This window comes from Phyllostomus discolor, chromosome 8 (assembly GCF_004126475.2).
Source record: "Phyllostomus discolor isolate MPI-MPIP mPhyDis1 chromosome 8, mPhyDis1.pri.v3, whole genome shotgun sequence".
Lineage (NCBI taxonomy): Eukaryota > Metazoa > Chordata > Mammalia > Chiroptera > Phyllostomidae > Phyllostomus > Phyllostomus discolor.
The window spans coordinates 71,419,967-71,440,560 of NC_040910.2; the positions used below are offsets into that span (position 1 = coordinate 71,419,967).

At 54.0% G+C, this 20,594-nt stretch overlaps 3 protein-coding genes and 1 pseudogene across 8 annotated transcripts; 3 read left to right on the top strand and 1 right to left on the bottom strand.

The window, feature by feature from the left end:
* The first annotated feature begins 276 nt into the window (after nucleotides 1–276).
* On the top strand, nucleotides 277–5,214 carry PHF23 (PHD finger protein 23). Of its 3 annotated transcripts, none has more exons than XM_028534194.2 (5): nucleotides 277–509; nucleotides 2,111–2,142; nucleotides 2,304–2,396; nucleotides 3,501–4,338; nucleotides 4,440–5,214. In XM_028534194.2, exons 1-5 carry the CDS (start codon nucleotides 476–478, stop codon nucleotides 4,652–4,654), a joined length of 1,212 nt encoding a protein of 403 aa, XP_028389995.1. In that variant the 5' UTR covers nucleotides 277–475; the 3' UTR covers nucleotides 4,655–5,214. The 3 variants fall into 3 exon arrangements, with proteins under 3 accessions (XP_028389995.1, XP_035889030.1, XP_035889029.1); XM_036033137.1 differs by lacking the exon at nucleotides 277–509 and adding an exon at nucleotides 1,543–1,565; XM_036033136.1 differs by lacking the exon at nucleotides 277–509 and adding an exon at nucleotides 1,744–1,765.
* Nucleotides 5,215–5,706: 492 nt separating this feature from the next.
* Nucleotides 5,707–14,437, top strand: DVL2 (dishevelled segment polarity protein 2). Of its 3 annotated transcripts, none has more exons than XM_028534184.2 (15): nucleotides 5,707–6,118; nucleotides 9,278–9,347; nucleotides 9,661–9,806; nucleotides 9,936–10,033; nucleotides 10,168–10,303; nucleotides 10,432–10,522; nucleotides 10,666–10,735; nucleotides 10,837–10,976; nucleotides 11,056–11,132; nucleotides 11,762–11,829; nucleotides 11,995–12,123; nucleotides 12,237–12,368; nucleotides 12,511–12,690; nucleotides 13,087–13,305; nucleotides 13,429–14,437. In XM_028534184.2, the coding sequence occupies exons 1-15, from the start codon at nucleotides 5,925–5,927 to the stop codon at nucleotides 13,875–13,877; spliced, it is 2,199 nt and encodes a 732-aa protein (XP_028389985.1). In that variant the 5' UTR covers nucleotides 5,707–5,924; the 3' UTR covers nucleotides 13,878–14,437. The 3 variants fall into 3 exon arrangements, with proteins under 3 accessions (XP_028389985.1, XP_028389986.1, XP_035889028.1); XM_028534185.2 differs by having other exon boundaries at nucleotides 5,718–6,118; nucleotides 9,936–10,045; XM_036033135.1 differs by having other exon boundaries at nucleotides 5,718–6,118; nucleotides 9,936–10,045; nucleotides 10,171–10,303.
* LOC118502101 lies at nucleotides 7,530–9,175 on the top strand (annotated as a pseudogene).
* A 74-nt stretch (nucleotides 14,438–14,511) lies between the features above and the next one.
* ACADVL (acyl-CoA dehydrogenase very long chain) lies at nucleotides 14,512–19,871 on the bottom strand. Of its 2 annotated transcripts, none has more exons than XM_028534187.2 (20): nucleotides 19,689–19,849; nucleotides 19,537–19,612; nucleotides 19,189–19,254; nucleotides 19,029–19,101; nucleotides 18,875–18,939; nucleotides 18,631–18,765; nucleotides 18,085–18,229; nucleotides 17,686–17,815; nucleotides 17,466–17,591; nucleotides 16,907–17,105; nucleotides 16,570–16,674; nucleotides 16,051–16,137; nucleotides 15,905–15,967; nucleotides 15,699–15,800; nucleotides 15,528–15,625; nucleotides 15,383–15,455; nucleotides 15,210–15,282; nucleotides 15,052–15,124; nucleotides 14,887–14,962; nucleotides 14,512–14,813 (listed from the first exon to the last, which is right to left on the bottom strand). In XM_028534187.2, exons 1-20 carry the CDS (start codon nucleotides 19,748–19,750, stop codon nucleotides 14,676–14,678), a joined length of 1,965 nt encoding a protein of 654 aa, XP_028389988.1. In that variant the 5' UTR covers nucleotides 19,751–19,849; the 3' UTR covers nucleotides 14,512–14,675. The 2 variants fall into 2 exon arrangements, with proteins under 2 accessions (XP_028389988.1, XP_028389989.1); XM_028534188.2 differs by having other exon boundaries at nucleotides 14,514–14,813; nucleotides 19,704–19,871.
* Nucleotides 19,872–20,594: the final 723 nt, after the last annotated feature.

A 20,594-nucleotide genomic window follows, 5' to 3' on the forward strand; every position in this document is an offset into this window, starting at 1 on the left:
CATTTCCCAGGAGCCTGCGCGCGCTTTTCCGCTCTACCCTGCGCTCCCAATCTCCCCGCCACTCCCAGGGGGAGGGGAGGGGCTTAGTGCGCCTGCGCTAATCCGTGGCTTGCTGGGAACTGAAGTTCCCAAGGCTTATGCTGTTCCCTTCCCGCTGCCCCCAGGCGGACTACAAGCCCCTTGATGCATTGCGCGTCGGCGCCCGCGAAGGGAGGAAAGGGAGGGGAGGGAGGGAGGGAGTGGAGAGGAGGAGGGAGCAGGCGGCCGGCGGCGCGGGGGGAGGGGGCTCGGCCCGGGAGTGCGGGAGGCAGTGGTAGAGGGAGGTGGCGGCAGTGGCTAGCGGACTCGAGTCACAACTGGGTCGAGGCAGACGTCTCTGCGGAGGGAAGCAGCAGGAACACCGAGCACCGGAGGCGGCACCGGGATCCCCGGCTCAGGGGAGGGGGGCGCCGGACCGGGAGGAGGGGAGGGGGCGATGCTGGAAGCCATGGCGGAGCCCAGTCCCGAAGGTGAGCGAGCTCTGGACCGGCACCGAGCGCTGAGCTGGAGGGTGGCGGTCAAGGAATCAATTGGCAAACTTGGAGGTCGATGCCCGGAGCCCAGCGAGGGAGCGTGGGGAGGGGTTCGGGGGCCTGCCCCCGGAGGTAGGAGAGCGACGACGAGTTGAGAGACCTTGGAGAAAGAGGAGTGGGAGACTGAGCTGGGGATAGTTGGAGATCAGATGCTGGGGGGTGGGGGGCAGAGGTGGGGAGTGGGAGCTGGAAATTCGGAGCTTCGGGTGTTAGGGGCCGAAAGGGCCTCCGGCGGGCTGGGGCCCTGAAGCTGAGTGACTGGGGAAACCTGGGGGCCGGAGAGGAGTTGAGGAAGGAGGCGGTAGAAGAGGGCTGAGTGAGGAGCCCGGTAGTTCGCCTAGGTGGGGGAGTTTGTGGCGGTGGTGCCGGAGCTCTGGGTAGTTGCCGCTGGAGATGGCCCGGTGATTGTTGGAGGAGTGGGAAGATAGTTGTGGGGAGAAGAGGGAGTCTGGGTATTGTCTGTGGTAAGGGACCTGTACCGGGTGTTAGTTGTAGGGAAAGAGAGCCGGTCGGGAAGCGAGGAGAGCTGGGTAGTTTAGGGGCGGTGGGGCGGGGTGGAGGGGATTAAGACCCGCGGGTTGAGAGGTGGAGTGGGGGAGTTGGTGGGAGAGGGTTAAAGCTTGGGAGTTGCGGAGGGTGAGGGGGCAGCGGCAGCAGCAGCGGGGGGTTGCTGTGGAGGGGGATAGTAGCTGGGCGGGGGGCTAGAGTTTAAGGGGTCCGTAGCCTACTGACTTGGTGGTGAGTACGGGGGTGGGGGTGACTTAGTGGTGAGTACGGAGACGAGGGTGGGGGGCAGGGGGGCGGAGAGAGCGCCGAACTGGGTCCGGGGGCCCGGCGAGGAGCCTGAGAAGCTCGAGGCGGGGAGGGGCCAAAGCCCCGGATGGGGGCGGAGGGACAGTGAAATTGTGGGGACCGTGCTGTGTGGGGGCAGGTGGGGCCGCGTCCGGGTTAAAGCTCTCTGGTCTGTCCCGGACGCAAAGTGGCGCTGGATGTGTGAGCCTGTGTGTGTTTAAGGTGGGGGTGAGGGGCGCGCCGAGCCTCGTGCTCGAGTAGAAGGGGCCGGAGGGCGGGGAACGGCTCAGCATGGTCATCCTGGACCCCGGGGGCCGGCGGGCGGCGAGTACGATCTCGGAGGGACCGGGGTGGTAGAGGGCGGCTCGGCAGGAACTCCGGGTACTGGGCGCCTATGAAGGGTAGGGGCAGGGGACAGCCCGGTCCCAGGAGCGGTATGGCGGGGTGGGGCACTGAGAGATCGGAGTAGACAAGTCTAGAGAAACCGTGAGGGGGGGCGGGGCGCCAGGCCTTGGTGGGGGGAAGGGGAGCGTTATATCGAGGCTCGAGAGGGCGCCGCGCCTAGGCTCCGCCCCTCGCGGATTGGAGGGGGGAGCTGGGGCGGGCCCAGCGCCGCAGGGGCTTGCTGGCCAAGCTGAAGGACCTGGGAGAGCAGGGGGTTTAGTTGGGATTTGCAAGGTTTAGAGGTGGGGTTTTTACCCAGACTCTTGCCTAGTGCCTTGACTCAGCTTTTATTGCTTTCACAGATCCACCTCCGACCCTTAAGCCAGAGACTCAGGTGAGGTTCTCCTTACCTTTGCAGCCTAGTATTACTGTCCAACCCTCTTCTCCCCAGCCTCTGGCTCTCCCTCCTACCTTTCCAGGTTCCTTATTCTTGGGACTATTCCTTTGGAAATGACTCCCTTAAACTCCATGTGATAAAAGTGTCCTTCTTTTCAGCCACCAGAGAAACGGCGGAGAACAATTGAAGATTTCAACAAATTCTGCAGTTTTGTATTGGCCTATGCAGGTTACATTCCCCCTAGCAAAGAGGTAGGAACAGAAGGTCAATTGACTGGAGGGTGGTTGCCTAGGATTATAGAGGGTCCATTGAGCAAATGGAACTGTATTTATTTATAGAAGCCTACCAAAAATTACATGTAAGACCAGGGTGATTAGAAACTCTAGTAGGAACACCAGTATTTGGGGTGGGTGTGGGATTAATAGAGATAGGTGGTTGAGCCGCAGTCAGTCATTTTGAGCAGCTGTTAATGGAAAGTGCTTTGGATAAACTATGGGAAGCTGGAAGAGATAACCAATGAGGCTGTAGAACAGGGGTGTAAAACTCATTTTCACCAGAGGCCACATCAGCCTCACAGTTGCCTTCAAAGGGTCGAATGTAATTTTAGGACTGTATAAACGTAACTACTCCTTAACAGTTAAGCTAGAGCTCCATGCTGCCGCAGGTAGAAACAAGGTGCTGGGCAGGATAAAACAAGGTGGCGGGCCTTATGTTTGCCACCTGTGCTGGAGAGAAACAGCTTTTGTTAGGGAAATACAGTGTTGCAAAGGCAGTGGGAATTGGGGAGATGGCTAGAACTTAAAGGAAGATGTAACATGGGAGGTGCTTAAGAGGAGACGCTAGTAGGAGTTGGGGTGGGATACATTTTTAAATACTTTTATTAATTTATTTTTAGAGAGAGAGGGAAAGATCAATGTGTGGTTGCTTCTCACACACCCCCTATTGGGGACCTGGCCCACAACCCAGGCATGTGCCCTGACATAGAATTGAACCAGTGACCCTTTGGTTTATAGGCCAGCACTCAATCCACTGAGCCACACCAGCCAGGGAGTCTCTAGTTTTTTTTTTGTTTTTTTTTTTAAGATTTTATTTATTTATTTTTTAGAGAAGGGAGGGAGAGAGAGAGAGAGAAAGAGAAACATCACTGTGCGGTTGCTGGGGGTTATGGCCTGCAACCCAGGAATGTACCCTGGCTGGGAATTGAACCTGGGACACTTTGGTTCCCAGCCCGCACTCAATCCACTGAGCTACGCCAGCCAGGGCCGGAGTCTCTAGTTTTTAAGCTGGGTTTGTAGAGGAACTGAGTGAAATGACACTAGGCCCCCTTTTGACCCTGGTCTCGTCTCCCCTTTAAGGAAAGTGACTGGCCAGCCTCTGGCTCCAGCTCTCCATTGCGAGGTGAGAGTGCAGCAGACAGTGATGGCTGGGACTCAGCCCCCTCAGATCTCCGAACTATCCAGACCTTTGTTAAGAAAGCAAAGTCATCCAAGAGACGGGCTGCTCAAGCAGGTCCCACCCAGGCAGGACCCCCAAGGTCCACTTTCTCTCGTCTGCAGGCCCCTGACAGTGCCACCCTGCTTGAGAAGATGAAGCTCAAGGACTCTCTTTTTGATCTAGATGGGCCCAAAATGGCATCTCCACTGTCCCCCTCATCCCTCACACATGCCTCCCGGCCCCCAGCTGCTCTTACCCCAGTGCCCCTTTCCCAGGGGGATCTTTCCCAGCCTCCTCGAAAGAAGGACCGAAAGAACCGAAAATTGGGGCCAGGAGCAGGGGCTGGCTTTGGGGTGCTTCGGAGGCCTCGCCCAACCCCTGGGGATGGGGAAAAGAGGTCTCGAATCAAGAAGAGCAAGAAGCGGAAGTTGAAAAAGGCAGAACGGGGGGATAGACTCCCACCTCCTGGGCCTCCCCGGGCACCTCCCAGTGATACAGACTCTGAAGAGGAGGAGGAGGAAGAAGAGGAGGAGGAGGAGGAAGAGATGGTATCAATGGTAGGGGGTGATGCCCCAGCCCCTGTGCTGTCAACACCCCCTGAGGCTCCTAGACCCCCTGCCGCAGTGCACCCTGAAGGAGCCCCTCCTACTGACAGTGAAAGCAAGGAGGTGGGCAGCACTGAAACAAGCCAAGATGGAGATGCCAGCTCCAGTGAAGGCGAGATGCGGGTCATGGATGAGGACATCATGGTAGAATCAGGTGAGAGTTTTGGGGCTGCCCAGGGACAGCTGGGATGATGGGTATGGAGCTGTTGTGGGTGCAACAGTTCAGATACAACACCAAACCAATTTTTTCCGCAGGTGATGACTCATGGGACCTGATCACGTGTTACTGCCGAAAGCCCTTTGCCGGGAGGCCCATGATTGAGTGTAGCCTCTGTGGAACATGGATCCACCTCTCCTGTGCTAAGATTAAGAAGACGAATGTCCCCGACTTCTTTTACTGCCAGAAGTGCAAGGAACTGCGGCCAGAGGCCCGGCGGTTAGCGGGGCCTCCTAAATCTGGAGAGCCCTGACATCACTGTCTAAGCTGGACCTTCCAAATGACAACATGACTTGGGAACTGAGCCTCAGGGTCCTCAGCCTATCCCCTGAAGCTTGGATATTGCCCCATTTCAAGGCAGGAATTCCCAAGGGAAACTGGTTTGGAAATGAGTCCCTACTCGACTCTTCCCACATTGTGGATTTGAACTGGGACCCATTATGGTTGGGGTTGGAGGCTGTCTGGATTCCTAGACACTTAATCTCTGTCCCTGACCTGCCACCTCTCATTTTCTGGGCCAGGGTTGGAATTGGGATGGAATGGGACAGTTGTCTATAAAACGCTAGTGTAAATATAGCACTTCCCTCATCTTTTCTTGCTCCCCATTTATTCTACACTGGTTTTATTTTTAATTGTGGACTTCCCCTTTTGGGCATGGCTGCTTAGAGGTGGAGTGCCAACCAGAGAGGCTGGCAGAGGAAAGAAGGGAAGCAGGTGACCATTCTCACCTCTTGTTTTTAATGATATTGGCCAGCTGTTTGTGCAGACGGCCTGCGTGTTGTAAATAAAGCAGAGTGGGCTCTTTTGTGTTAATAGCCCTCACTGACTGTCCTGCTTGGGAGGGAGGCTTTGGAAAAGATACAGAAGATGGCTGGAGGTGGTCCTGAAACTCACCTCTGTTTAAAGTTCAAGCTGAAAATCACTGGGCTCTACTTCTCGCCCAGCAATTCTGTGGCCTTCATCGGGCTTTGCACCGTTTAACACCCAGTTTAGGACCCCACAACTCCACCCTCGCTGCACACTTGCCCGCCTCGGCGGATCAAAGTTGGTTGGCAGAGGTGAGGGAGCTTCCCGCCTGAGGGGTTAAGGGAGGGTGGGTATCGGTTGCCTGCCTTCTGAGGGCAGAAGCCGAGTTGGCTGGGGTACTCGAAGGATGCGGAGTGGGGGGAGTACATTTGGGGGGCGGGCCCTCCAGGGTTGGGGAACCATTGCTAAAAACAATCACGTGGTGGGGATGGGGGGCTGGATCACGTGACGTGGGTGGGCCTGGCTTTGGTCACGTGACATGGGGAGGTGGGCGGGGCACTGAAGGGTGTTGGAGGTGGTGGCTTAGTCTGCGGCTCTGGGTCGTACCCCCACAGCCCCTCGTCTTGCGGACTCCCCGCCTGCCTTCCTTTTACATTTCTCGTACTGGGGCAATCCAGTCCGCGCTCGCACGTCAGTTTGCGGGTGTGCGCAGGCGCAGTAGGGGCGGTTAGCCCAGTTGGGTGGGCGGTGGAGCCGGAGAGCGCGCGGGCGAGACCATGGCGGGCGGCAGCGTGGGGGGCGGTAGTGTCGGGGAGACGAAGGTGATTTACCACCTGGATGAAGAGGAGACTCCCTACTTGGTGAAGATCCCTGTCCCCGCCGAGCGCATCACTCTCGGGGATTTCAAGAGCGTCCTGCAGCGGCCCGCGGGCGCTAAGTACTTTTTCAAGTCTATGGATCAGGATTTCGGGTGAGCGCGAGGCCTAGACTGGGACAGATGAGGGCTGTGCTGGAATTCATTGGGCAATATTGAGAGACACAGGTTTAGTCTGGGCCATACTGTGATTTTTCTGAGCTATCTGGAGCAGATTGTGGGCTCTTCTTTTTTAAAATAGCAAACTGTACTGTACTGTGTTGAGGCATCTTGGATATCCCAGAGCGGACAAGGTTATGCTTGGACAGACTGAGGCCCAAGGAGCTGTAGGAGGAAGACTGGGCTATACCAAACCATAAACCAGATTAGAGAAGATCAGGCTGTACTGGAATAGAGTGGGGCACACTGGTTTATTTTGGGATGTTCTGGTGCGTGCCGAGGTAGATCGATCTATCCTCTACTAGTGTAGCTAATTCTGAGCAGCCCTGTAGCACGCAGGGTTATTGTGTGATACTGTGGAATCTCCTGATGTAGATTGGGCTTTGAGACATTCTGTCCCATACTAGGGCAGCCAGAATTATTTTTGGACATTGTAATCTGTACTCATGTAGAGTACGCTGTTTTGGGGTGTTCTAGGCTGTAGGGTAGATTGAGCTATTCGGGAGAAACTTGGGCCATTCTGATCTCTACTGGGTTGAATTGGTTGATCTTTGTATTGGGGCCTAGTTTTTATTGGAACACTGAGTACTATGCAGGCAGGGCTTTAAGTGTCTACGCTAATACAGACAGCTGTATGGGGATATTCTAATCTATATTGGTGCACACAGCTGCATGTGTGGACATTCTAGGCTGTACTAGAATAGATTGGGCTATCCTGGGGTAATTTGGGACATTCTGGGCTAAACTGCAACTTTAAATAATGCAGACTAAGCCCTTTTGTGTTGACAGTTTTTGGTATTGAACCCTCTGGGTCCTCAATCTCAGCTCTTGAAGGCAGGCTGAATTAGGCTGGGATAGCTGGGTTCTAGGAGAGCCTAATCGACCGGGCTCTATCTAGAAAGATTGTTGGCCATTGGGAAAGTGGTACTGTCTTGGGAGTTACCTTGGATTTAAATCAAGGTTCTATTTGTAAGCAGTGTAATTGGGTAAGCTTTAAAACTTTTTTTTGCCTTGATCTCATCTGTGAAATAGAAATAGAGTGAAATGCTTGGTATAGGTATAGTTCATGGCACACGGTAAAGTCTTGGTCAGTGATAGTTACAATATTGAGTCTGACTAGTCTATAAACTAGGGTATGGTAATACAGACAAATAATTTGGTAGGCTAGGCCATGCTGAGACAGATTGGTATTATGTTGTAAAGAATACTACATTACACAGACAGATTGGTGGTGACTGGGCTATGTTTGTGACATTGAAGGTAAATGGGATTAAGTTGGCATATATCCAGGCTTCTAGACCATATTAGGCTACAGGGTTAATCAGACAGGATGTCCTAATTTGAGGGTGAGGGTGTGTGTGGTGTGTGTGAAAGAGAGAAAGGGAAGGAGGAAGAGATTGATTCTGTTCAGGGCAGAGAGCCTTATAGTAAATGTGTATTCCTTTAGTCAACAAGTATCTGTTATGTTTACAAAGTGTCAGGTCCTTTGTTGTGTGGCCAGGACATGGTGTTGAACATTAAAAGATTTCATGTGGTGGTGGAGAAGAAGGGGTAAGTCCAGTCCATTGCAAGGAACCCATGGGGGAGGTAACCCCCAGTGCTGGGCATTGGAGTCTGTCAGGTGGAACAGATTGCCTAGTGTAGAGTTTTGTGCCAGGTGAGGCAAAGAGGAATGGGAAGCTGAACCTCATCTCTCCTTGGGAACTCTCAGCCTAGTGAGGAAGTCCCATTCTTTGGTCTAATGGGTATTTTTACTTAGGCAAAGACAGTTTGTTTGGGTAGCTCTCTGGAAGTAAGGGAAAACTAAAGAAAGCATAAGAGTAGAATCTTAGATGAGGACCAAAGATATTTTTTTGGAGGGTGTGTGAGGAACCGTGTAGGGGTCGGAGGAGGCTGCCAGCAAGGCTCCTAAGGTTAAATAGATACTTGGAGCAACTGGGATAACCTTAGGGAATGACCTTTGAAATTTGGCTAAGAGGTTTGAATCAGGCTTGAGGAGATCTTTAGAGGAGCATTGAGAGAAGGAGGAATAAGGAAAGGGAACTGAGTTTGGAGATATTTTAGGTGTAAGAGTGAAGTTTTTTAATGTGAGAGAAGAGGACTTGGGCAGGGTGGGAGAAAGTCAACATCCTTGAACTGGATGAAGATTGGGAGAGCCCGTTTGGCTCTCTGAACAGCACCATGGGTGGTCAGCAAGATCAAGCACCTCATGAAAGGCGGCACTAAAGGAAGCCAAAAAGAAAAAAGTGATTGATCCATTTTCAAAAAAAGATTGGTGTGAGGTGAAAGCTCCAGTTGTGTTCATTATAAGAAATACTGGAAAAACTCTAGTTAAGAGAGCTCTAGGAACCAAAATCACATGTCTCAAGGGCTGTGTTTTTGAAGTGAGCCTAGATTACAGAATGATGAAGTTGCTTCTAGAAAATTCAAGCTAATTGCTGAGGACATTCGGGGTTAAAAACTGCCCGACTGATTTCCGTGGCACGGATCTTACCTGTGACAAAATGTGCTTCATGGTCAAAAAGTGGAAGACCACAGTCGAAGCTCATGATGTCAAGACTACCGATGGTTATTTGCTTTGTCTGTTCTGGGTTGGTTTTACTAAAAAATGCAGCTATCCGATTTGGAAGACCTCTTAGGCTCAGCATCCACAGGTCTGCCAGATCTGAAAGGAGATGATGAAAATCATGGCTCGAGAGGTGCAGACAAATGACTTGAAAGAAGTGGTCAATAAATTGATTCCAAATTGTACTGGGAAAGGCTTGCCAATCTATTTATCTGCTCCATGATATCTTTGTTAGAAAAGTCTAAATGCTGAAGGAGTCCAAGTTTGATTTGGGAAAACTTCATGGTGAATGTAGCTGTTCTGGAAAGCTATTGGGGATGACACAGGTGCTAGAGTTGAGTGAGCTGATGGATATGAGCCCTCAGTCCAAGATCTGTTTAAAATTCAGACTTTTAATGGTGACAAATTGAAATCCTATTTGTGATTTATAATAAAGAAAAAAAAGAAAAAAAGGAAGATTGGGAGAAACCTTGGGGATAGGAGTGGGGGGAGCTAGTCCAGGCTCACTGACCTTCATCCTGTCTCTGCAGGGTGGTCAAAGAAGAAATTTCAGATGACAATGCCCGCCTTCCCTGTTTCAACGGAAGGGTAGTCTCCTGGGTAAGGGGCCCAGCTGTGAGGGCCCAGTCCCTCCTGTATTTCTAAGCTCCTCCAAGCCTTAGCCTGGCCTTGCAACCCAGTCCCTGATTAGTTGTTGGAGGTCCTAGCTCTTTGCTTCTCCACCTGTTTGGAGAGCCAGTTGGAGCCCGTCAGCCTTCTCCTTCTGGAGCCTCTAATGCTTGCTGCTGCTTTTTTTGTGCTTTTCTTCAGGCGCTTAGATCCTGTCTCTTCCTTTTCTAGTCCTTTCCCTTTCTCCCTTGTCATATGCCTCACTTCCTGGTAGAGTTTTTTTTAATCATTTGTGCCCTTCCAGCTTGTGTCATCAGATAACCCTCAACCTGAGATAGCTCCCCAAGCCCAGGAGCCTCGAACTGAATTGGCACCTCCAACTCCACCATTACCCCCTTTGCCACTGGAGAGGACCAGTGGCATTGGGGACTCTAGGCCTCCATCCTTTCAGTGAGTCCTTGAGATTCTTGAGTCCAGGGGTGGGAGGTAAGGAGGGAACCCAAGTTTCTTGGGAGGGGAAGCCAAGGATTTGGAGCTCTGTCCCACTGACTTGGGTTGGCACCATCTCTGCCCACCTAGCCCTAACGTGTCCAGCAGCCGGGAAAATCTGGAGCCTGAGACCGAAACAGAGTCAGTAGTGTCTTTGAGGCGGGAGCGGCCTCGCAGGAGAGACAGCAGTGAGCATGGCGGTGAGGGGGGTTGGGCCCTGAGGTTGGGTAGACTGGAATTGGGAAGGGGTTGGATCAGACCCAAGGTTTGATGAGGGTGAGGAACCTAAAGCCTGGTTCCTGAAGTTGCTATTCATACTCAGCTGGTGGCCACAGGCCCAGTGGCCCCTCAAGGTTGGAGCGCCACCTGGCTGGGTACGAGAGTTCGTCAACCCTCATGACCAGTGAACTAGAGAGCACCAGCCTGGGAGACTCTGATGAGGATGACACCATGAGCAGGTATGGCTCCATGGATCTCTCCCCTGGGCATCAGCCCCTTCTTTTCCCTCCTTCAGCCAATCCTCTCATTTTCTCTTGGCCTATGACAACCTCCACCTACAAGTGCTCCCTTCCCAACCTCCTGACAGGTTCAGCAGCTCCACAGAACAAAGCAGTGCCTCTCGCCTCCTCAAGCGCCACCGTCGGCGGAGGAAACAGCGGCCACCTCGCCTGGAGAGGGTGAGAGGGTCTCGTGGGACAACTGGATCTTGGGGACGTTGGGGGCCTGGGTCTTGGTTCAGTGGGTACAAGGGCACAGACAATCCCGGACCTGGCCCTGGGTTGTTGAAGGCAGTCTAGCTCTTTCCCTTTTCCCACCATAGACTTCATCCTTCAGCAGCGTTACGGATTCCACCATGTCTCTCAACATCATCACAGTCACACTCAACATGGGTATGGAGGGAGCTGGGGACTGGGGGGTTAGGGGACCTGGTCTCTAGGGCTTGGGGTCAGGTGGCTTGGGCTTCCCCTCATCACATGGACTTCTTCCACAGAGAAGTACAACTTCCTGGGCATCTCCATTGTGGGCCAAAGCAATGAGCGGGGAGACGGGGGCATCTACATCGGCTCCATTATGAAGGGTGGGGCCGTGGCAGCTGATGGGCGCATCGAGCCAGGGGACATGCTTTTGCAGGTGTGCTGGGGCAGGGCACTTGGGCAGGGGCTCTCAGCTTCTCCCACCCTGCCTCTGACCCACTTTCCCTCACTTGCAGGTGAATGACATGAACTTTGAGAACATGAGCAATGATGATGCGGTACGGGTGCTGAGAGACATTGTGCATAAGCCGGGGTGAGCCTCTGAACTGGTCTCAGGTCCTCAGTCCTCTCGGCCTTGCCTTTTCACCTTTTTGTGTTACAATTTTAAAAAGTAGTGCAATAACACTCATCTAAAAAGTACATGACACAAAAAATGTATAATGTAATGAGTAATTCCAGAGTGAATGAGTACGCCTGTCACCATTGCCTAGATCATGAAATAGAAGATTGCTGACACCCTAGAAGTTACCCTCAGTGTCCCTTCTGGCTCCCACCCTCCTCACTGCCCCAGGGGTAATCACACTCCTGATTTTTGGTTATTACTGTGACAAAATCTTCACTTGGTAGTTTTACCACTCATACCTGTATCCTTGAACGGCATGGTTTAGTTTTACCTGTTTTGGGGGCTCTCTCTGAATGGAATTGTACATTGTGTACTCTCTTGTCTGACTCAGTATGTTTTTAAGAGTTATGCGTGTTGGTGAGTCATGTACATTGTGGATGGAGCCGTCCACCCTCCCTTCCTTGGGCCCAGCCATGTTTGTGTGCTTTTGCTTCTCTCCTTCTTTCTGTCCTTCTACCCCTTCTCATTCTAGGCCCCCACCTCCTGAGGCCTCTCCCCACGTCCTGCTTGACTGGCCTTCTCCTCTCCCTCCCCTGCAGCCCCATCGTGCTGACTGTGGCCAAGTGCTGGGATCCCTCTCCCCAGGCCTATTTCACTCTCCCCCGAAGTGAGTGATGCTCAGAAGGGTCTGCAGCTGAGAGGGTGGGAGGGCTGGGGTGGGTCCCAAGGTGATGGGGAATGGGTGAAGGAAGGTCAAATCGGTGTCAGGCCGGGACAGGGATGGCTCTCTGGGACTAGGAAGTGATCATCTTGGTGGCTTTCTGTGTTCCAGATGAGCCTATACAGCCAATTGACCCCGCTGCCTGGGTCTCACACTCAGCTGCATTGACTGGCACCTTCCCAGCCTATCCAGGCTCCTCATCCATGAGCACCATTACATCTGGGTCCTCTTTGCCTGATGGTGAGCTCCTAGGCCCGCCACATCCCCACTTCCCAGAAGGCCCCTCAGCAATGTTGTCACCCCATCACTCCTTGGAAGTGGGCTCTGCCTCTGACTCTCTCCTTCTCTGTCAGGCTGTGAGGGCCGAGGCCTCTCCATCCACACAGACATGGCATCTGTGACCAAGGCCATGGCCTCTCCAGAGTCTGGACTAGAAGTTCGGGACCGCATGTGGCTCAAGATCACCATCCCTAATGCCTTTCTGGGTATGGCCAGGCCTTGGGGGGGTGGCATGGGAAGAGGGAGCACGACAAGGAGGAGGCCAAAGGTGGGAATGGCCCCAGCCAGGGGTGAAATAGAAGTCGAGGAGGAGAACCTGAGGCCTTTTTCTGCCCTGGGTGGTTCCAGGTTCCGATGTGGTTGACTGGCTCTATCATCATGTGGAGGGCTTTCCTGAGCGACGGGAGGCCAGAAAGTATGCCAGTGGACTGCTCAAGGCAGGCCTTATCCGGCACACCGTAAACAAGATCACCTTCTCCGAGCAGTGCTATTATGTCTTTGGAGACCTCAGTGGCGGCTGTGAGAGTTGTGAGTGCCCCTCCAGAACCCCAGACCTTGCTCAGAGAATAGCCGGAGCATTGAGCAGTATGTGCCCTGCACTAGGCCCTGCACTGGCCCAATGACACAAGTTGGGGCTAACATCTCCCAGTGTTGTGCTGGACAAGTTGTGTACCAGGCTCAGAGCTGTGTCTGCTGGGGGCAGGAGCACCTTTTTCTGAGTCTCATAAAAGCATATGGGACTTGTGGTAGCCCTGGCTGATTTCCTGCCCTGGTAGCAGTGGCAGGTGGGGAATTTTAAGGCCCTCGTTTTAACCCCCATCATGGATGGTCCTGAGGAAAAGGTTCTCAGTTCCTCTACATTCAATGCCTTGGTGTCCTGGCCCCTTGAAGCAGTGACTCTTAGTCTCTTCACCTCCTTTTCAGACCTTGTCAACCTGTCTCTGAATGATAATGACGGCTCCAGTGGGGCTTCGGACCAGGACACCTTGGCTCCTCTGCCTGGGGCCACCCCTTGGCCCCTGCTGCCCACCTTTCCCTACCAGTATCCAGCCCCACACCCATATAGCCCCCAGCCCCCACCCTACCACGAGCTCTCATCCTACACCTATGGTGGAGGCAGTGCCAGCAGCCAGCACAGTGAAGGTAAGTAACTGCCAGCTATCAGTACAGTTGTACGGTGGGGGAGGAGGCAAGGAACAGGGGCTAGGGAGGCTGAGGGACCCTGGGCTAGGGCTCAGTTGCCCCCCCTTCCCTCTCCCCCAACAGGGAGCCGGAGCAGTGGGTCCACACGAAGCGATGGGGGGGCAGGGCGCACAGGGAGGCCTGAGGAGCGGGCCCCCGAGTCCAAGTCTGGCAGCGGCAGTGAGTCTGAGCCCTCCAGCCGCGGGGGCAGCCTTCGGAGGGGTGGGGAACCTGGTGGGACTAGTGATGGGGGTCCTCTCCCTTCCAGGAACTCATCAGGGGGTGTTCCTAATCTCCGAGCCCACCCAGGGCTCCATCCCTATGGACCACCCCCTGGTATGGCCCTCCCTTATAACCCCATGATGGTGGTCATGATGCCCCCACCTCCCCCACCTGTCCCTTCAGCAGTGCAGCCCCCGGGCGCTCCTCCAGTCAGAGACCTAGGCTCAGTTCCCCCAGAGCTGACAGCCAGTCGCCAAAGCTTCCACATGGCCATGGGCAACCCCAGTGAGTTCTTTGTGGATGTCATGTAGAGCCAACAGTGGGCCATCTTGGATCTCTACCCTTGGCCTGTCCCGTCAGTGCCTGGTGTTCCTGTCTTGTGATTGGATGTCTTGTCAGTCACATGCTCATTACTCCTCCCATGGTGCCTGGGCTCAGCCTGTGGGCTGCCTGCTGCCTGCTAGGAGGTTACCACTGTGACTCTTAACCAGCAGTGCCTGGCTCCTGCCCCTTCCCTGAGGGGTGTTCAGGGGACCTTTGGTTATTTCTAGCTTTGTTATTTTGTAAGCCTTTTTGAAGGTTAAAATAGACTTTTCTACACTTTTAGGTTATTTTTTAGTAGGCATTTCCTCTTTTATATGAAGAATTCCTGTCTCTCGGACCCTTTCTTTTAACCCCAAAATGTGACCTCCTACTCCATTCACCCAGTTGTTAGCTCTGTCCAGCTACCCTGGGAGGAGGGGGTTGATCACCCTTGACAACAGTCAAAGGAAGCTGGGGTATTTGGGATTGGGGCCATGTAGCTGCTTTTGTTATTCTATTTATTTTAGTTACTGTATAAAACACTAAATAAAGCAATAGGGGCAAATTCCCTATGCCTTTGGCTCCTTTCTTTGGGAGGGAGGCAGGCAGCGAGGGAAAGGGCTCAGACACAGTAGCAAAGCATGACTTGCTAAAGACTTTATTTGTAAGGCATGAGTGCTCCCTCAGAGAGCAGGCACAGCCCTGAGGCAAGGCCCCTTCGAGGCAGAGCCAGAGCCCGCAGGAAAGGGGCCTGGGCTTTGGCTTGAGAGAAGGCACGCTCCTGGTCAGGCCCTGGCTTGGAATATTCAGAAGCCAAGGGGGTTGCCAGTGACCACACCACCTCGTTCTACCAAGGCCTTGGAGATGCTTTTGAAGTTACGGAAGAGCTGCTGCTGGGGGTCAGACTGCAGAGCAGACATATTTTCCCGGATCCGGGCTGCAGCCTGGGGAGAGGGAAGGAGAGGTTCAGGACCATGCCTTGAACCCCCACCTGCTCTTGACAACCCTGAATCTCACCTCAATACACCAGCTGTCACAGAGCATTTTCTCATGCTGGGCTGTGGGGTGGCCCTCACTCAGGGATCTTGAGGCTCTGGTGGGAAGCAGGAAGAGACAATAAATCAGGGCTGTAACCCTGTCTGAGGACCCCCTGCAGCTCAGGCTTCCCACACTGCCTCTCACCTGGAAAGAACCACCACCATGGCATAGAGGTCAATGGCACTGTCTGCCAGACGCTGCAGCACAAACTGTTCATCTGTCAGGTAGATGGGATTGGGGGAGGGGTGTTAGTCGGAGGGAGAGGAAAGGGGGGCGGTGGGAATGCAGTAGGGTTCACTCACTGACAATCTCCTTTTTGTGTTTTATCAGCTTGGCCTCCACCACAGTGGCAAACTGCTCCAGAGCCTGTACTGCCTGAAGAGATGAGGAAGGTGCTCAGGGCTCTGAGGGGGGCTTAGCCACATTAGCTTCTGATGCAGGCGGTCCCTCAGCCCTCCAAGTCTTGACTGCTTACCAGTTCACCACTCCGACTCAACTCTGGATGGATGGTGCCACTGAGACTCAGGCCACTGCCCAGCCCTGCCCGCCTTAGAGGAAAGGAAAAAGTGAGTGGTTAATTGCCATACACTGCCCTGCTCTGCCGCAGCCCCTAAGCTTACCGCCTCAGCTGTTTGCCTGCTTCGCCTAGCAGGAGGCCAGCATTCCCAAAAGGATTCTTCAGAGCTTTGCCAAGCCCAGAGAGTTCCTTTCCTTTGTCCTGTGGGGAGGAGGTCCAACAGTCAGGATTCCCTGTCCTCCCTACCTTGTCCCCTCAATTCTTTCCTCCTTACCATACAGCCCTGCAGAGCTACAAACAGACGGAGAATGTCATTTGTCCCCTCAAAGATCCGAAAGATGCGAAGGTCTCGGAGCACGCGCTCTACCCCAGGCTCCTAGCACAGGGAAAGACAAATCACACACCCCTGTTGAGCAAAATGTGTCTGCCTACTCCTCCCAGCCCAACTGTGGCTATCAAGGGCAGAAAGCCATCCTGTACCTTCATGAAGCCCATGCCTCCCATAATTTGGATGCATTCGTCTGTCACCTTCCAGGCTGCCTCCTGGGGATAAAGAACCATGCAAGATTGGGTTTGAAGGCTGGCTCCCAAACTGGGTGTCCCACCCTGCAGACCTGGAACCTCACCGAGCCAAAGATTTTGCTGATGGCGGCCTCTATCTGGAAGTCTGTGGATCCCTGGTCCATGTTGGCACTCACCATATAAGCCATGGACTGAGGTTGCATGGTTGGGACATGGAAACAAAAAGGGATGCATCAGATTTGACCCAATCACTCAAATCTCCAAGACCAGATCTGCTCCAGCTCCCTGTGGCCCTTGTCTTCACCTTCTAACTCCATGTCAGGGATACTGAAATACTTCATCCCCTGAGTCAGTTCATCAGGGGCTTCTAGGCATTTGAATTCTTGAAAGGGGTGAAGAAGTAAGCGTGGGTATGGGCATAGAATAAACTTCAGGTACCTCTGAAAAGCACCTCAGCAGATCAGCATGGTTCTCCCTCTCCTGCAGCAGCTGAGCTGACTATGCCTCCCCGCATCCCCTAGGGCATTGGTGTAAAGCTGGAGACCCACTGCCCCAGGTGCTGCTGGGAGTTGTAGTCTGACCCAACCGGGAAGGCTATAGGAGAAACCTGGGAGGATTCTCACCTCTGTCACATACTGCAGCATAGCCATTCGGGCCAGCTTCTCCTGGATTAGCCCAAAGTTGTGAATTTTCTCCCCAAACTGGGTACGATTTGCAGCATGATCCACCTGGAAAAGGGCACCTGTGTTGTCATCCCAGGGGAGGAGTTGGGCTGGGCTTTGGCCACAGCCAAGAAGAGTTCAGTCTAGGCTAGATGGGGACCTAAGTCAGCAGGTCTAGAGCTGCTGGTGGGGCAGGGGGTCTCTGGTGGAGGGAGTGCCTGCAAGGGAACAGGGACACACCCAGGAGGGACTCGATGTGACTTGGACTTTTAACTAGGGACTTAAGTAGGGCACTCACCGCTTTAGCAATGATGCCCTTCATGGTACCTGCAAGGGCTGCAGCCATGCCAAACCTTCCATTGTTGAGAATGTGCATGGCGACCTTGAAGCCGCCCCCGACCTCGCCCAGCACGTTCTCTGATGGCACCCGTACTCCATCAAAGTACACCTCTGCTGTGTTCGAGGCCTTGATGCCCATTTTCTTCTCAGGGGGCCCACTATGACAGGGCAGGGCAGAGAAGCAGAAGTGTGTTCAACAAGTTGCAGGTAAAACTGCCCCTTCACCCCTTTCAAACCAGGAGGAGCTACTCCCAGCCTGCAGGCAGTTCCCTGCTTTCCCAGAGTGTGGAGGAGGCCCAGCTCCCTCCGGCTTCCATGTGCCAGGCTCACTGGTTGCTGGAGCCAGAGCTGTAGATATGTTCCATACGTCTTAGTCCCAATGGGAACACACTGTCCCACTGCTTTGGCTTTTGCACCCCCCCCACCCCAAGTGTCCTGTTGACAGCCATCACTCAGCTCTAGCACTCAGACTGCCCTCCTTCCTGGCTTAACCTTTCTTCCTCCCCAAACCCACTCACTGGGTAACACCTCCAAAGCTCCTCTCCACCACAAATGCTGTGATTTTCTCCTTCACGACCCCTGTGGCTGGATCTGTAACTGGTGTTTTGGCAAAGACTGTGAAGATGTCTGCCAGGCCTCCATTACTGTAGAAAAACAAGGGCAGTCAGGGCATGGAGGACAGCAGTGTGGCCTGGAATTGGGCAGAGGTGAAGAGGAGGGGAGAAATGGAAAGATTGCCTGATCCAAATCTTGCTTCCATTGAGGGTATAATATTTTCCACAGGGACTGGGCACAGCTGAGCTTCGGATGGAGGCTGCATCTGACCCACTTGAGGGCTCAGTTAGACAGAAAGCTGCAATAGTCTCCCCTGTTGGACAAGAGCTCCTTTACATTGGGCCCATCGCTGGATCTTCATGGGTGTTGAAGGCCCCCTCAGTGCCAACCCCCTACCCCCACCAAGTTAGCCCTTAATACCTTAGGCAACATTCAATTTCTTCCCGATTCTCTATTAGCACCCTGTCATGCCTTCCCAGAGTCTCCCTCAACCGACATGTCCAACTATGTGGTGGTCTAAGCAGCACGAGCCTGACCAAACCCAGGACACCACTAATCCCTGGGACTATTGGCCCACCTTACCTGATGCCAGTTTGGGGAGGTATTTTTCTTTCTGGGCCTTTGTGCCAAAGAGCAGGATGCCTTTGAAACCGATGCTCTGATGGGCCCCCAGGGTGATGCCCACACCCAGGTCATGCATGCCCACGATCTCCACCAAGCGGGCATACTGGAGGGGAAGCAGGCATTTGCTGTAACTGGCTGTGCAGACCTGCCCTTAGGATGGTGGCCAACAGGGCAGGGCCTGACTTGGGCATTCCCAGGTGAGAGGAAGTGGGACCATGGCAGAGAAGAACACTAGCTGACTGGTGTCCATCCCAGGTTTTGGTGGCTTCCTATCCTGTCAGGTAGTTCCTACCTTAGTCATTAGGATTTGGGAGCCTGGGTGAGGTCCATGGTCCTAGGGGACTGGTATGTAGTTCTGTGGTGTGTTTGCAAGGGATGTGTACTTATGGGGAGAGTCAACATCCCGCAGGTGCTTGGCAGACACCTTAGCCCCAACTGTGAAGGAGGAGCTGAACCAGCCAGCTTAGACTGGGATGCTGGGAAGTGATGGTGGGGATCCCTCACCTGAGTGTTGCAGAGGCCCACACCTCCCAGTTCATTGGGCACTTGCAGACCAAAGGCCCCCAGCTCCTTGAGGCCCTGCATAGTGGTCTCTTCAACCTGTTCCAGCGAGTCATTCTTGGCAGGATTATTCACCTCCTGGGGAAGGCACAGGACCCCACATCCAGGCTCCTTTAAAAGTCCTTACCATCTCTACCACCCTATCAGGGACCAAGCTCTCTATTCCCCAGGCTCAGTCATTCCTTACCTCGAAGAAACGGGACACAGGCCCTACCAGCTCTTTGAGAAACTGTGTCTGCTCCTCGTTGAGCACTGCGTGGGAGCAGAGACAGGCAGGTCAGGCCAGGTGGTCAGGGAACCTGCCCTGCCATCCATGCAGCTCTGGCTACCCCTTCCCTTACCTGAAGGGTACGGGAACACCTGATCTGTGGTGAGCTGGCCCTTGAACATCCCCGCGGCAAAGGACTTAGATTCCTGCAACAGGAGAAGAGGGTTTCAGGGAGCTGGCTGGGATGGGCCTGCCCCGGGCTTCAGCTCCGCCCAGCATCGGGGGCCACATACCACCTTGGCTGGTTTTTCTCGTGTTGAAACCTCAGAGGAAACAGCATCTGATTTGTCCAGCACAGCCTGGGGAAAGGGATAGTTACCGAGGCTGGGGAAGGGGCTGCCGAAATGGCAAGGAAAGCAGAAGGGAAGAGCTAGGTGGCCGGAAGGGCAAGTCTGGTGACCTTCCCCTAGTTTCATCCCCGGACACCCTGGCCTGCCCTTTCCCCTACTTTTGGTGCCAGGTCGGTCGGCAGGTGATTAAGCACCAAGAGGGAGACCCCTGTCGGCTGTGGCAGGGACACAGGAACCCAGAGGGGAACCCACCCCGACCGAGCTCCGAGCTCCAAGGTCGTCGTCACTCACCTGGGCCGCCCCACTGGCATAGGGTCGTCGGACTGGGTAGGGCCGGAGCTGCCCCAGGAGAGCACAGGGTCGGGAGCTGTGGGGAGTTGGGGTTCAGTCCTGGCCCGGTCCCCAGGCCCGCTGCCCCCATCACTGCTAGCATACACACACACTTTCCGCCCCCCAACCTCAGCAACTGCCGCCCCATGCTTGGGGCCATCCTCGCCGCCTGCATTTCTGAACCACTCCGGCCGCCACTCGTCGGTGCCTCGAGCGTTGACCTAGGACTCAGATCTGCTCTGCTAAAGTCTGGGTGTCTCCTAACCCCTGACTCATCCTCCACAATGCACCGAGAGGTGGGCGGGGCTTCCGGCCGCCGGTGCATGCTGGGGGCTGTAGTCTCGGAGCTCCCCCCACTAGCCCAGCATTCTGGCTGACGTAGGGTGATCTCCAAACATCCCTTGTTTCCCCCAAACTCTTTCATCCCGCCTGTCCGAACTAGAGTGTAGTCCTCAAAAGGGGTTATGGGATACGCCGGGACTGAAGAGGGAGGAGCTTAGGTAACTGTAGCCGGAGGGATGGAGGATAGACTGAAAGGAAAACTTCCCAGGTGGAGTTAGAAAGGTGGGAAGACAAAAGTATAGGATAGATGCTAGAGGCAGAGGTTTGGGAAGAAGACTCTTTGGTATCGCCTGTGAAATCTACAAGAGGGAGGGAAATGGTGGGGTGGGAGACTCAAACTGGTGTGTGTGTCCCGAACATATTCTCCTGAGACCTAGGAGGATTTCTCTTCTCTCCTGGGGTTCACTGCCTTTCCTTTAGGCCTCTCAGACCTTCTTCAACATCCACCTCACTCTGCCTGCCTTCTGTTTCTTCCTGAGACTGCTCAGGCTAGATCTCCGCGCAGGTGGAGTTTTCCCAGGCCTGATAGGAACTTTAAGAATTCTCATGTCTCTTCCCTCTCCTACACTTCTCTAGCCTTAGGTCAAGAAGTCCCAGGCCACTTATGTCCCTCTTTCTGCCATTCCCATTGGGGACAGGCCCAGGAGGAGAGAGAGAGCTGGGCTCAACTTCTTTTA

Coding starts and splice junctions, on each gene's coding strand:
- DVL2 (XM_028534185.2), top strand. CDS start 5,925: ATGGCGGGCGGCAGCGTGGGGGGCGGTAGTGTCGGGGAGACGAAGGTG. Junction 10,046..10,167: donor AGACAGCAGTGAGCATGGCG/GTGAGGGGGGTT, acceptor ATTCATACTCAG/CTGGTGGCCACAGGCCCAGT. Junction 13,306..13,428: donor CAGCAGCCAGCACAGTGAAG/GTAAGTAACTGC, acceptor CTCCCCCAACAG/GGAGCCGGAGCAGTGGGTCC.
- PHF23 (XM_028534194.2), top strand. CDS start 476: ATGCTGGAAGCCATGGCGGAGCCCAGTCCCGAAG. Junction 510..2,110: donor GGCGGAGCCCAGTCCCGAAG/GTGAGCGAGCTC, acceptor TTGCTTTCACAG/ATCCACCTCCGACCCTTAAG. Junction 2,143..2,303: donor CCCTTAAGCCAGAGACTCAG/GTGAGGTTCTCC, acceptor CCTTCTTTTCAG/CCACCAGAGAAACGGCGGAG.
- ACADVL (XM_028534187.2), bottom strand. CDS start 19,750: ATGCAGGCGGCGAGGATGGCCCCAAGCATGGGGCGGCAGTTGCTGAGG. Junction 19,255..19,536: donor ATGCCAGTGGGGCGGCCCAG/GTGAGTGACGAC, acceptor CCCTTTCCCCAG/GCTGTGCTGGACAAATCAGA. Junction 15,456..15,527: donor GCAGGCAAACAGCTGAGGCG/GTAAGCTTAGGG, acceptor CTTTCCTCTAAG/GCGGGCAGGGCTGGGCAGTG.